This window comes from Aythya ferina, assembly GCF_964211825.1.
Source record: "Aythya ferina genome assembly, contig: HAP1_SCAFFOLD_1356, whole genome shotgun sequence".
Lineage (NCBI taxonomy): Eukaryota > Metazoa > Chordata > Aves > Anseriformes > Anatidae > Aythya > Aythya ferina.
In genome coordinates this window covers 1-13514 of record NW_028180734.1, presented here as the reverse complement: position 1 = coordinate 13514, position 13514 = coordinate 1, and the positions used below count along the sequence as shown (strand labels likewise).

Sequence of the window (13514 nt, the reverse complement as noted above, 5' to 3'; positions counted from 1 at the left end):
GGTGTCACCCTCGCCGTGCCCGTGTCACACACTCAGTCTCCCCCCTCCCCCCCCCCCCGCCACCGTCACACCCGGGCCACCCCCGCGCCCCCCCCCCCCTCCCTTTCTCCCCCCCCCTCCGGGGGTCCCTCGCCGCTTACCGGTGCTTGGGGGGGGGGGTCCCGATGCTGGGGGGGGGGTCCTGGTTCTGAGGGGGGGGCTCCTGGGGGGGTCCCAGTGCTGGGGGGGGGGTCCTGGGGGGGGTCCTCGGGGGGGTTGCGGAGCCCCCGCAGGACGCAGCCCCCGGTGGGATCGAGCGGCAGCTCCCGGGGGTGAGGGGGGGGGGATTTTATATTGGGGGGGGGGGCCGGGGGGGGGCTCCTCATTGGTGGAGAGCAGCCAATGGGGGTGTGGGGGCGGGGCCTGGGAGCCCCCCCCCCCTTTTTTTTTTTTTTTTATTTTTTTATTTTTTTCCCAGGGCTTCATTAAGAAAAGGCTCCGGCGGGGGGGGAGGGGGGGTCCCACGGTGCCCCCCCCCCTAAAAAAAAGGGGTCAGTGCAGCCCCCCCCTCCCCCCCCTTTGATGCCACCCCCCCCAAATACTCAGACAACGCACGGGGGGGGGGGGAGCAGCGTTTATTGCCCCCCCCCCCCAAAGGGTGTGGGGGGGGTTTAATTGCCCCCCCAAGGGGGGGGGGGGCCCATTTATTGCCCCCCCATGGGGCCCAGGGCCCCCAGCAGGGGCAGCAGCCCCGTGTCGGGCGCCGGCTCCTTGATCAGCTGCTGCACCTGCGGGAGAGGCGCTAATTAGTCTTAATTAGGGGTAATTAGGGTGGGGACCCCAGGATCCCCCCCCCCCCCAGGATCCCCCCCCACCTCATGGCCCCCCCCAGCCTGTTAATGAGGGGGGGTAACGAGCCCCAGGGGGACCAACCTGTTGCTGGGGGGCTAACGAGGCTGTAATTAACCCGCTAATTAGCACACTAATGAGCCCCACAACCAACCCGCTAACGAACCCCGTGGCCAATGCACTAATGAACCCTGTAGCTCCCGCTAACGAGCCCCAGAACCAATTAGCCCTATTAATGAACCCAGTAACCAACCCACTAATTAGTCCCATCCCGTTAATGACCATAACCAACCCACTAATTAATCCTATAACCAACCTGCTAACGAACCCCAACACCAGCCTGCTAATGAACCCCATACCTGTCCCACTAACGAACCCCACAACCAACCCACTAATTAGCCCCACTAACGAGCCCTGTAACCAACCCACTAATTAGTCCGATACCCATCCCGTTAACGAACCCCATAACCTACCCGCTAATTAATCCCGTACCCATCCCATTAATGAACCCCATCCCTGTCTCATTAATGAGCCCCTTAACCAACCCGCTAACGAGCCCTGTAATCAACCCACTAATTAGCCCCTTACCCAACCCATTAATGAGCCCCTTAACCAACCCGCTAACGAACCTGCGGGCAAGCCCCTAAGGCCCCATTAATAAAGCTGTGGCCCCATTAATTAAGGCCAATTAATTAAGCGGTGGCCCCATTAATTAAGCCACAGACCCCGTTAATTAAGCCACAGGCCCATTAATTAAGCTGTGGCCCCATTAATTAACTCACAGCCCCATTAATTAACCCCTTATCAACCCCACCCCATTGACAGCCCCAGTCCTTGGGGGCAGGGCCTCTCCAGGTGGGTGGGGCCACACCAAGGTGGGCGTGGCTACATGCCAAAGGGGGCGTGGCCAGATATGACTGGGGGCGTGGCCTGGCTGGGCAGGGCTCCTGCAGCAGTGGGGTGTGGGCAGGGGGGTGTGTTTTATTGGGTGTGGGCGTGGCCAGGCTGGGCGGGCGTGGTCATGGGAAGTAGGCGTGGCCAGACATCACTGGGGGCGTGGCCAATCATGTATAGGGGCGTGGCCTGGCTGAGCAGGGCTCTTGCAGCAGTGGGATGGGGGCGGGGGGGGCGTGGTTTATTGGGCGTGGAGGTGGTTTATTGGGAGTGGGCGTGGTCAGGGCGGGTGGGCGTGGCCACCCACGATTGGGGGCGTGGCCAATCATATCTGGGGGCGTGGCCTGGCTGAGCAGGGCTCCTGCAGCAGCAGGATGGGGGCAGGGGGGTGGCGTGGTTTATCGGGCGTGGGTGGGTATGGAGGTGTTTTATCGGGGGTGGGCGTGGCCAGGGCGGGTGGGCGTGGCCATCCACGATTGGGGGCGTGGCCAATCATGTATAGGGGCGTGGCCTGGCTAGGCAGGGCTCCTGCAGCTGTGGTGTACAGCCGAGGGGGTGGTGTGGTTTATCGGCCATGGGTGGGCGGGGGGGTGGTTTATCGGGAGTGGGCGTGGCCAGGGCGGGTGGGCGTGTCCAGGGGCGTGTCCTGGGGGGGGCGTGGCCAGCACCTGGCGGAAGCGGGGGTGTCGGGCGTCGCCCAGGAGCTGCAGCAGGAGGCTCTCGCTGGTGGTCAGGAAGGCGCCGCTCTGCCGCAGCCGGGACAGCGCCACCGCGCGGTCCACCTGGCTGGGGGGGGGACACCGGGGGTCAGGGGGGGGTCACCGGGGGTCAGGGGGGGTCACCGGGGGGGGTCACCTCTAGGGGTCACCTCTAGGGGTCACCCCATCCCCCCAGGTGTCCCCCCCAGGTGTCCCCTTTGCCCCTTTCTGCCCCCCCAAGCCCCCCTTTTACCCCCCCCCAGTCCTGCCAGCCCCCCCCATTTTACCCCCCAACCACCCTTTTTGCCCCCCCCCCACTCCACCTTTACCCCCCACGTGCCCCATAACCCCTCTTTTTGCCCCCCCAAGCCCCCCATTTTATCCCCAACCCTCCTTTTTGCCCCCCCCAGCTCCAACAACCCCTCCTTTTGCCCCCCCAACCCTCCCATTTTACCCCCCCAAACCCCCCAGCCACCCCTTTTTGCCCCCCCAGCACCCATTACCCCCCCCCAGCCCCCCTTTATCCCCCCCCCATGGCTCCCACAACCCCTCTTTTTGTCCCCCCCCAAGCCCCCGGCCCCCCTTTTTGCCCCCCACGTGCCCCATAACCCCTCTTTTTGCCCCCCAGAGCCCCCCCAGCCCCCCTTTTTGCCCCCCCAGCCCCCCTTTTTTGCCCCCCCCCCACCTGCGGGAGGAGCAGGCGTCCACCACCACGTGCACGTCCAGGCCCCGGTCCAGCAGATCCAGTGCCGTGCTCTGGGGGGGGTGGGGGGGGTAAATTTGGGGAGGGGGGGGGGGGGGAAATAGGTCATCCACACTGTGTCCCCCCTCCAGCCTCCTCACCCCCATCAGGGCTCCTCCCAACGCCCCCCAGCCCCCCCCCAGCCATCAGGGGCCCCCCCAGCCCCTTACAGCGCCCCCCCCCGCAAGCACCTCCCAGCACCCCAGGCCCCCCCCAGCCACTCAGGACCCCCCCCAGAACCCCCCAGCCCCCCCCCAGGATTCCCCCAGCCCCTCAGGGTCCCCCGAGGGACCCTCTAGTCCCCTGTGAAGCCCCCCCAGGCCCCCCCCAGACCCCTCCCCAGCCCCTCAGGGCCCCCCCAGGATCCCCCCAGAGACCCCCCAGTCCCCTGTGAAGCCCCCCCAGCCCCTCAGGGCCCCCCCAGGATCCCCCCAGAGACCCCCCAGTCCCCTGTGAAGCCCCCCCAGCCCCTCAGGGCCCCCCCAGGATCCCCCCCAGAGACCCTCCAGTCCCCTGTGAAGCCCCCCCAGCCCTCAGGGCCCCCCCAGGACCCCCCCCAGCCCCTCAGGACCCCCCCAGGACCCCCCCCCAGCCCCTCACCAGGATGCAGGCCTGGGTCTCGATGCCGCAGAGGAGGACGGAGGCGAGGCCGGGGCGGGCGCTGAGCTCGGCCTCCACGGGGGGCACCAGCATGCTGAAGGAGGTTTTGGGGTGCTTGGGGAGGTCCTGAGCCCCCAGCTCGGGCACCGTGGGGCCCAGCGCCCGTGGGTGCTGCTCCGTCACCACCACCGGCACCTCCAGTTCACGGCACGCCTAAGGGGGGGGGAAGATTTTGGGGAGACCGGGAGGTTTTGGGGTCCCGAATGAGGTTTTGGGGTCTCCCACAAGGCTCTGGAGGGTGCCACACAAGGTTTAGGGGTCTCCTGTAGGACTTGGGGTCCCACCCAAGGGTTTGGGGGGTGCCACATGAGGTTTTGGGGTCTCCCCAAGGGGTTGGAGTCCCCAGAAGGGTTTGGGGGGGGCCCAAAATGAGGTTTTGGGGTGCCACGTGAGCTTTTGGGGTCCAACATGAGCTTTTGGGGTCCAACATGAGGTTTTGGGGTCTACCACGCAAGGTTTTGGGGTCCCACACGAGGTTTTGGGGTCTCCTGAAGGGCTTGAGATCCCACCCAAGGGTTTGGGGGGTGCCACATGAGGTTTTGGGGTCTCCCCAAGGGGTTGGAGTCCCCCAGAAGGGTTTGGGGGGGCCCAAAATGAGGTTTTGGGGTGCCACGTGAGCTTTTGGGGTCCAACACGAGGTTTTGGGGTCCCCCAGGAGGGTTTGAGGTCCGACGTGAGGTTTTGGGGTCCCACACATGAGTTTGGGACCCTACCCAAGGGTTTGGGGTTGCACCAGGGTGCAGGGGGCGCTGGCACCCAGGTATTGGGGTACGGGGGGGGGGTGTGCAGGTGGTGTGTGTGGGGGGTCTGGGGGGTGTCAGGGCCCCCCCCCCCGGGTACCTGCAGCACGCGGGCAGCGACGGCGACGATCTGGGGGAAGAAGGCGACGCTGTGGCGGAAGCGCTCCTGGAGGTCGCAGAGGAAAAGCACCGAGCTGCGGGGGGACACGCGGCCCAGGCGGCGGCCGGCCATGGCGGGGGGGGCCCGGGGGGGGCACGGGGGCGTCCTGGGATACGAGGAGGGGTCACAAAGGGGGGTCTCGGGGGGGGTCTGGGGGTGGAAGACACAGGGGGAGGTCCCAAAGGGGGTCCCGGGGGGACTGGGACACACAGGGGGAGGCTCGGGGGGGGGTTGGGAGGGCGTGAGACACGAGGGGGGGGGCCCAAAAAGGGTCCCGGGGGGGTTGGAACACGAAGGGGGGACCCAAAGGGGGGGGTCTCGGGGGGTCCCGGGGGTGGAGGACACGCGGGGAGGTTCCAAAGGGGGTCCCGGGGGGATCCCCGGGGGGGCTGGGACACGAGGGGGGGGTCCCGAGGGGGTCCCGGGGGATCCGGGACACGCGGGGGGGGCCCGAACAATTGGGGGGGGGTCCCTGGGGCAGGTCCCGGGGGGTTTCGGGGGGGCCGGGACACGCGGGGGGGTCCCTGGGGGGGTCCCGGGGGGGTCCGGGTGAGGCCGCGGCGGCCCCGAGTGGGTGGCGTGGGAGGGAGGGGGGGGGGCGGTCACGTGGCACCGCCCCTGGGGGGGGGGGCGGTCACGTGGCGCCCGCCCACGCGGTCTCCGCGTGCCCCCCAGAATCACGTGACGCCGCCCCCGGGGCACGCGCGTGTGAGCAGCCCCTCCCCCACCCCCCCGCCGGTGAGCGGCCCTGGTCACGTGGCCGCCGCGGGGCAGCCAATCAGAAGCCGCGCGGTGCCACCGCCCCCCGAGCACCGCCCTTCGCGCCGCCCAATCGGCTTCTCCCATGAAGCCGGCCAATGGGAAGCTTCGAGCAGTTCTAGCCCCGCCCCCGCACCTGCTCGCAGCCAATCGGAAGGCGCTGCTCCACCTCTCTCTGAAAGCCACGCCCCCCAGGCTGCTGCAGCCTATCAGCGCGAAGGCGGCGCCGCGCCCCTCAAAACCCCGCCCCCTTCGGCCAATCGGAGAACGGAGGCGTGGAGGCCACGCCCCTCCGGCAGCTCAGCCAATAGGAGCGCGGCGCGGGCGGTGACGTCGCAGGGGCGGTTTGTGAATGGGCCGGGGCGGGGCGCGTCCCCCGCGTTGCCATGGCGACCGCCCGGGGCTCCCCGTTGCCGTGGAGACAGACGGCGGTGACGTCACCGCAGCCGGCAGGCAGCGTCGGTCGGTCACCATGGCAACGGCTGAGCGGTGACATCACCCCCCTCCCCCCCCCCGTGGGTCGCCATGGCAACGCTCGGTGACCGCAGGTGACCTCACCCGCCCCCCCCCCCCGCCACGGAGCGGGGTTTCCCGGGGGCGGGGCCTCCCTGGGGATGCCCCGAGGGGGCGTGGCCTGGCTGGGGGCTGCCATAGGGGCATGATGAGGCTGGGGGCGTGGCTCCAGTGGGGGGCGTGGCCTAAGTGGAGGGGCGTGGCACTCGAGTGGGGGCTGCCAGAGGCCGTTTATTGCCCCCCCTCCCCCAAAACTGCCCCAGGGAAGGGGGGGAAATTACCTCCTCCACCCCCCCCCCCCCCGGGAGCTCATTTGCATACCGGGGCTCCCAGGGGGCTTTGCGGCTCCTCCTGGCTCTGCTGGGGGGGGACCTGGGGGCAGAGGGGGGGGTCAGAGCCCCGCCCACTGGAAAAGCCCCGCCCCCTAACAAGCCCCACCCACGAGAAAGCCCCACCCATAGCTCTCCCAAGCCACGCCCACAAGGGGTTTCCCCCCAGGCCCCACCCCCGGGGGAATCCCCTTAAGCCCCACCCCCTGGAATCTCCTCAAGCCCCGCCCCCCGGAATCCCCATAACCCCCGCCTTCGGGGGCGTGCCCTCACAATAACCCCGCCCATCGAGGCAACGCCCACCATGCCAGGGGAGGGGTCACGTGATAACAGCGTTTATTGGGGGGGGGGGGGGGACACACAGATACAAAGGGGGGGGGGGGGACACAGCGGGGACCCCCCCCCCTGGATTTTGGGGGGTGTCCCATTTTTGGGGGGGGGGGGCTCCTTTTGGGGGTGTCTGTCAGTCCCTCTGGGGGGGCCCCGGGGGGGGCTCTGGGCTCTATCAGGTCCCTTGGGTGCCTGGGGGGGGTCCCCAGTTTGCACCAGTCCCTCCCAGTCCCTTCCCAGTCCCCCCCAGAGGCACCCATAGGGAACTCCCCAGCCCCCATCCGGACCCCCCAGCCCCCTGGGGGGGGTCCCTATCACCCCGGGGGGGGGTCTTTTCACCTCGGGGGGGGGGTCTTTTCACCCCGGGGGGGGTCCGTGGGTGCCCCCCCTCAGGGGTCTCCGTGCTGGAGGCGGGCGAGGGAAGCGGCGCAGGCGGCGCAGGGCCCCCAGGAGCCCCGGGTCCCCCGGCGCCTCCCCCCGCCGCAGCCGGAACCCCCCCCCGGGCAGCAGCAGGGGGGGGGTGCTCCGAAAAACTCTCGAAGATGGCGCCTGGGGGGGGGACACGGGGGGGTTAGGGGGGGTTGGGGGGGTCAGTGGGGGGGTAAAGGGGAGGTAAAGGGGGGTTGGGGGGGGTCAGGGGGGTCACAGGGGGAGTTTGGGGGGGGTGAGGGGAGGGGGTAGGGGGCTGAGGGTGGGGCATGGGGGGGTTGAGGGTCCCGGGGGGGGGTCCCAGGGGTTTTGGGGGGTCCAGTGGTCCGGGGGGGATTATCGGGGGGGGGGGCAATAGGGTGGGGACAAGGAGCAGGAGCTGGGGGCTTGGGGAAGGGGACTGGGGGGGGGGGCTTGGGGCGGGGGGTCAAGGGTCTCAGGAGGGGGTCAGGGGTCCCCAGGGGGTCCCAGGGGAGTCCCAGGGGTCTTGGGGGGGGTCCAGGAATTGTGGGGGGGGTTCCCGGGGATCTTGGGAGGGGGGACAAAGGGCAGGGACAAGGAGCAGGGGCTGGGGGCTTGGGGCAAGGGATGGGACCGGAGGTCTTCGAGGTGGGTCAGGGGTCTCGGGGGGGGTCAGGGGTCTTGGGGGGGGGGGTCAGGGGTCCCGGGGGGGTCCCGGGGGGCTTGGGGGGGGTCCAGGAATTGTGGGGGGGGGGGGTCGCGGGGATCTTGGGAGGGGGGACAAAGGGCAGGGACAAGGAGCAGGGGCTGGGGGCTTGGGGCAAGGGATGGGACCGGAGGTCTTCGAGGTGGGTCAGGGGTCTCGGGGGGGGGGGGTCAGGGGTCCCGGGGGGGGTCCCGGGGGGGTCCCGGGGGGGGTGCCGGGGGTCTGACCGTTGGCCACGAGGTCGCGTTCCTCGGGGGGGGGGGCTCCAGGCGTCGGGGGTAGGGGCGGCCGAGCCCCAGGTGGTAGTGGCTCAGGACGTGGTGCAGCTGCGCCGGGGACAGCGCCGGGAACTCGGCACGCAGCCGCTGCCACGTCGCCTGGGGGGGGGGCACGGGGGGGGTCAGAGGGGTCATGGAGGGTCACGGGGGGGTCACGGGGGTCATGGGGGGGGTCACAAGGGGTCATGGGGGGTCACAGGAGGGGCACAGGGGTCATGGGGGGGGTCACAAGGGGTCATGGAGGGTCACGGGGGGTCACAGGGGTCATGGGGGGTCATGGGGGGGTCACAAGGATCATGGAGGGTCACGGGGGGGTCACAGGGGTCATGGAGGGGTCACGGGGGGGGTTCACAGGGGTCATGGGGGGTCACAGAGGGTCATGGAGGGTCATGGGGGGGGTCACAAGGGTCATGGGGGGTCATGGGGGGGTCACAAGGGTCATGGGGGGGTCACAAGGGTCATGGGGGGGTCACAGGGGGTCACAAGGGGTCATGGGGGTCACGGGGGGGTCACAAGGGTCATGGGGGAGTCATGGGGGGGTCACAGGGGTCACAAGGGGTTACAGGTGGTCACCGGAGGGTCACAAGGGGTCATAGGGGTCGGGGGGGGTCACAAGGGGTCACAAGGGGGACACAGGGGTCATGGGGGGTCACAGGAGGGGCACAGGGGGTCATGGGGGGGGTCACAGGGGTCACAAGGGGGACACACGGGTCATGGGGGTCCTTCCTCACCCCCGTATTCCCCCAAACCCTTCCCATTTCCCCCCCAACCCCCCTCCTGTGTCCCCAAATCCCCCCAAACCCCCTCCCCTGCCCCCATATCCCCCCCAAACCCTCCCCATGTCCCCCCCCACGTTCCCATTTCCCCCCCCAGACCCCCTCCCACCCCCATTTCCCCCCCAAACCTTCCCCGTATCCCCCCCTCCCCGGCCCCCAACCCCCCTCCCCCGCGTCCCCACATCCCCCCCCCGGGGCCCCCCCCACCTTGCTGAGGCTGCTGCGGGGGGTGCAGAGCAGGTTGGCGGTGGCCGAGAGCTTCTGGAAGAAGTGGTGGGCGACGTCCCCCAGCCCCACGCCCTGCAGCCAGTCCAGCACCAGGTCCAGGTTGGCGCGAACCCGCACCGCCCGCGACCACTGGAAGAAGGGGCCCGCGCTGCCTGCGGGGGGGGGGGCAACGGGGTTAGGGACCCCCCCCAGGGGGGTTAGGGACCTCCCCCCGGGGGTTGGGGACATCCTCCTAGGCGTTGGGGACCCCCCCCCGGGGGTTAGGGACCCTCCCTGGGGGTTGGGGACCTCCCCCTAGGGGTTGGGGACCCCCCCCCACCAAGGGTTAAGGGGTTAGTGACCCCCCCCCCGGGGGTTAGGGACATCCTCCTAGGCGTTGGGGACCCCCCCCGGGGGTTAGGGACCCCCCCCAGGGGGGTTAGGGACATCCCCCCGGGGGTTTAGGGAAATCCCCCCGGGGGTTGGGGAACCCCCCCCCTCCAAGGGTTAAGGGGTTAGTGACCCCCCCCGGGGGTTAGGGACATCCCTCTAGGGGTTAGGGACCCCCCCCCCCCCGGGGGTTAGGGGACATCCCCCTAGGGGTTAGGGACCCCCCCCGGGGGTTGGGGACATCCCCCTAGGGGTTAGGGACCCCCCCCAGGGGGTTAAGGACATCCCCCCTAGGGGTTGGGGACCCCCCCCCCCTCCAAGGGGTTAAGGGGTTAGTGACCCCCCCCGGGGGTTGGGGACATCCCCCTAGGGGTTAGGGACCCCCCCCGGGGGTTAGGGGACATCCCCCTAGGGGTTGGGGGACCCCCCCAGGGGGTTAGGGACCCCCCCCAGGGGGGTTAGGGGACATCCCCCTAGGGGTTAGGGGACCCCCCCCCGGGGGTTGGGGACATCCCCCTAGGGGTTAGGGACCCCCCCCCCGGGGGTTGGGGACATCCCCAGGGGTTAGGGACCCCCCCCCCCCAGGGGTAACAGGCCCCCCCCCTCAGGGGTTAGGGACACCCCCAGGGGGTTGGGGACACCCCCCTCAGAGGTTACAGACCCCCCCCCCCGAGGGGTTAGGGACACCCACAGAGGATGGGGACCCCCCCCCCAGGGGCTGGGGACACCCCCATAGGGGTTACAGACCCCCCCCCTCAAGGGTTAGGGACCCCCCCCAGGGGGCTGGGGGCACCCCCTCAGGGGTTAGGGACACCCCCAAGGGTTAAGGACCCCCCCCAGGGGTGAGGGACCCCCCTCCCAGAGTTTAGGGACCCCACGGGGATGCTTTGCCCCCCCCCGGAGCTCTGTGGGCACCCCCCCCCCCCCCCCCCCCCCCCCCAAGGTCTTCCTGCCCCGAGGAGGAAGCGGCCGCATCCTGCTGGGGACAATGGGAGGAAACTGGGGGGGGGACTGGGACGGGACTGGGAGGGACTGGGGAGAGATTGGGGGGGGGGTCCCTGGGGTGCCTGTGGGGGGTTCTGCACACGGAGGGGGGGTCCAGGGATCCCCCAACAGGCTCCAAATTGCCCCAAAAGATCCTGACCCCCCCCCCAAATTATCCCGGTGTCCCTGAAATTACCAGTGGGACCCCAAATCCTCCTCAAAATCTCCAAAATGGACCAAAAATCCCCCTTAAAACCCCTCAAATCCCCCCAAAATTACCCCAGAGACCCAGACACTGCTCTGAGACCCCCCCAAAATGCCCCCATAGCCCCCTCTTGACCCCCCCAACGTCCTCTACACCCCCCCAAAAGCCCCCCAACCCCCCCCAAAAGCCCCCGTGTGCCCCCCTACACCCCAAAAAAAGCCCCAATATCCCCCTAAAACCCCCCTGAATGCCCCCAAAAACCCCCTCTACGGCCCCAATACTGCCCCCAAACCCCCTCTAGACCCCCCCAAAAGCCCCTTAAAGCCCCCCCCCCCGGCCCCCCCCCCAGGCACCTTTCTCCATCAGGGTGTTGAGGAGGGGAGGCGTTGGGGAGGAAGAAGAGGGAGCTGAAGGTCCATGAGACCCCCCTCTACCCCCAAAAATTCCCTAATATCTCCCTCTACAGCCCCAATACCCCCCCAAAAGCCCCCCCCAAAAGCCCCCTAAAGGCCCCCCCCGGCCCCCCCGGCACCCTTTCTCCATCAGGGTGTTGAAGAGGGAGGCGTTGGGGAAGAATAAATCCCTTTGACATCCCCCACAGGGACCCAGATGCGCCTCTACACCCCCAAATCCCCCTCTACAGCCCCAATACCCCCCCCAAAAGCCTCCCCAAAGCCCCCAAAAGCCCCTTAAAGGCCCCCCCCCGGCCCCCCCCAGCACCTTTCGCCATGAGGGTGTTGAAGAGGGAGGCGTTGGGGAAGAATAAATCCCTTTGACATCCCCCAGTGGGAACTGGATGCCCCCCAAAAGCCCTAATACCCCCCCTCTACAGCCCCAATACCCCCCCAAAAGCCCCCTAAAGGCCCCCCCCAAAGCCCCCCTAAAGGCCCCCCCGGCCCCCCCAGGCACCTTTCGCCATGAGGGTGTTGAAGAGCGAGGCGTTGGGGAAGAAGAAGAGGGAGCTGAAGGTCTCTGAGACCCCCCCTCTACCCCCAAAAATTCCCTAATATCCCCCCTCTACAGCCCCCAAATCCCCCTCTACACCCCCCCAAACCCCCTCTAGACCCCCCAAAAGCCCCTAAAGCCCCCTAAAGGCCCCCCCCGCCCCCCCCCCCAGCACCTTTCTCCATCAGGGTGTTGAAGAGGGAGGCGTTGGGGAAGAATAAATCCCTTTGACATCCCCCACAGGGACCCAGATGCCCCTCTACACCCCCAAATCCCCCTCTACAGCCCCAATACCCCCCCAAAAGCCTCCCCAAAGCCCCCAAAAGCCCCTTAAAGGCCCCCCCCGGCCCCCCCCCAGGCACCTTCTCCATCAGGGTGTTGAAGAGGGAGGCGTTGGGGAAGAAGAAGAGGGAGCTGAAGGTCTGTGAGACCCCCCTCTATCCCCCCTTTATACCCCCAATACTGCCCCCAAACCCCCTCTAGACCCCCCAAAAGCCCCCTAAAGCCCCCTAAAGCCCCCTAAAGGCCCCCCCGGCCCCCCCCAGGCACCTTTCTCCATGAGGGTGTTGAAGAGGGAGGCGTTGGAGAAGAAGAAGAGGTAGCCGAAGGTCTGGGAGGTGAGCTCGGGGTGCAGCTGGCAGGCCCGGGTCAGCCCCAGCGCCGCCTGGAAGACGGCCAGGGTGCCCCGCACCCCCTCGGGGCGGCCGCCAGGTCCTGGGGGGCGCTGGGCTCCCCCCCCCCCCGAGAAGGGGTTGCTGTCCAGCAGGGCGGGCAGGGTGGTGTACAGAGTCTGGGGGAGGGGGTGAAAGGGGTGAGGGGGGGGGAAAGGGGGTGAGGGAGGGGGTACTGGGGGGGAAAGGGGGGGGCTGGGGGTGTGGGAGGGGGTCCTGGGGGGGAAAGGGGGGGCCTGGGGGTGTGGGAGGGGGGGCCTGGGGGGGGAAAGGGGGGGCCTGGGGGTGTGGGGAGGGGGGGCCTGGGGGGGGAAAGGGGGGGGCCTGGGGGTGTGGGAGGGGGGCCCTGGGGGAGGGAAGGGGGTCCCAAGGGGGTGAAGGGGGGGCCTGGGGGTGTGTGAGGAGGTCATGGGGGGGGGAAAGGGGTCCTGGGGGACAAAAGAGGGGTCCTGGGGGGGGGGGAAACGGGGGTCCTAGAGGGTGAGGAGAGGGTCAATGGGTGAGGAGGGGGGGTCCTGGGGCAAGGGAAAGAGGTCCTGGGGGGGGGGAGGAGGGGGGGTCCTGGGGGGGAAAGGGGGGGACCCCGGGAGTGTGGGGGGGGGTCCCAGGGGTGAGGTTGGGGGGGGAGAGGGGGGGGGGGTCCTGGGGAGGGAAGGGAGGGGAAGGGGTGAGGAGGGGGTGAGGGGAGTCCTGGGAGCGAGGAGTGGAGGTTCTGGGGGGAAGGGAGGGGGGTCCCGGGGGTGTGAGGGTGGCTCTGGGGGGGAGGGGGGGGTCTGGGGGGTTGAGGGGGGGGTCCGGGGGGGGTCCCGGGGGGGGGGGGTCACACCTTGGTGAGGTAGTAGACGGACTGCTGGAAGGTGGACATGATCACCTCGTCCCAGCACCCCCAGCGCCTCGTCGCACGCCTCCAGCTCGGCCGCCAGCTGCGGGGTCCTGGCCTGGGCCTGGGGGTGTGGGGGGGGGCACGAGGAGGGGGGGGAGGGGGGGGTTAGGGACATCCCTGTGGGGGTGGGGGTGTCCCCGGGGGGGGCCCTGTCCACGCATCCCTGAAGCGTGGCCCCGTAGCTCGAGTCCCCAGGTCCCCGCACCCCCCTCCCGTGCCCCCCACCATGTCCCTGTGCCCCCCCCCAGTGTCCCTGTGCCCCCCCCCCAGCATCCCCGTGCCCCCCCCCACAACCCCCACACTCCCCCCATACCCCCAACCCCCCTCGTGCCCCCCCCAAGCCTCCCCACGTCCCCCCCCACACCCCCACGTCCCCATCCCCATCCCCCTCTCCCCACATCCCCATACCCCCACACCCCCCACATC

At 69.3% G+C, this 13514-nt stretch overlaps 2 protein-coding genes across 2 annotated transcripts; both read right to left on the bottom strand.

The window, feature by feature from the left end:
• Positions 1 to 598: 598 nt before the first annotated feature.
• ISOC2 (isochorismatase domain containing 2) lies at positions 599 to 4832 on the bottom strand. Its single transcript, XM_084540641.1, has 5 exons — positions 4663 to 4832; positions 3763 to 3975; positions 3106 to 3176; positions 2391 to 2508; positions 599 to 767 (listed from the first exon to the last, which is right to left on the bottom strand). The coding sequence occupies exons 1-5, from the start codon at positions 4792 to 4794 to the stop codon at positions 684 to 686; spliced, it is 618 nt and encodes a 205-aa protein (XP_084396767.1). The 5' UTR covers positions 4795 to 4832; the 3' UTR covers positions 599 to 683.
• A 1913-nt stretch (positions 4833 to 6745) lies between these two features.
• On the bottom strand, positions 6746 to 13149 carry LOC311429554 (ras-interacting protein 1-like; the record flags this gene model as incomplete). Its single annotated transcript, XM_084540640.1, is given in 6 exon segments — positions 6746 to 7202; positions 7977 to 8126; positions 9011 to 9183; positions 12084 to 12324; positions 13032 to 13082; positions 13084 to 13149. Coding segments are annotated over 6 exon segments (873 nt in total), but the record flags the coding sequence as incomplete, so codon positions are not given.
• Between the last annotated feature and the right edge of the window lie 365 nt (positions 13150 to 13514).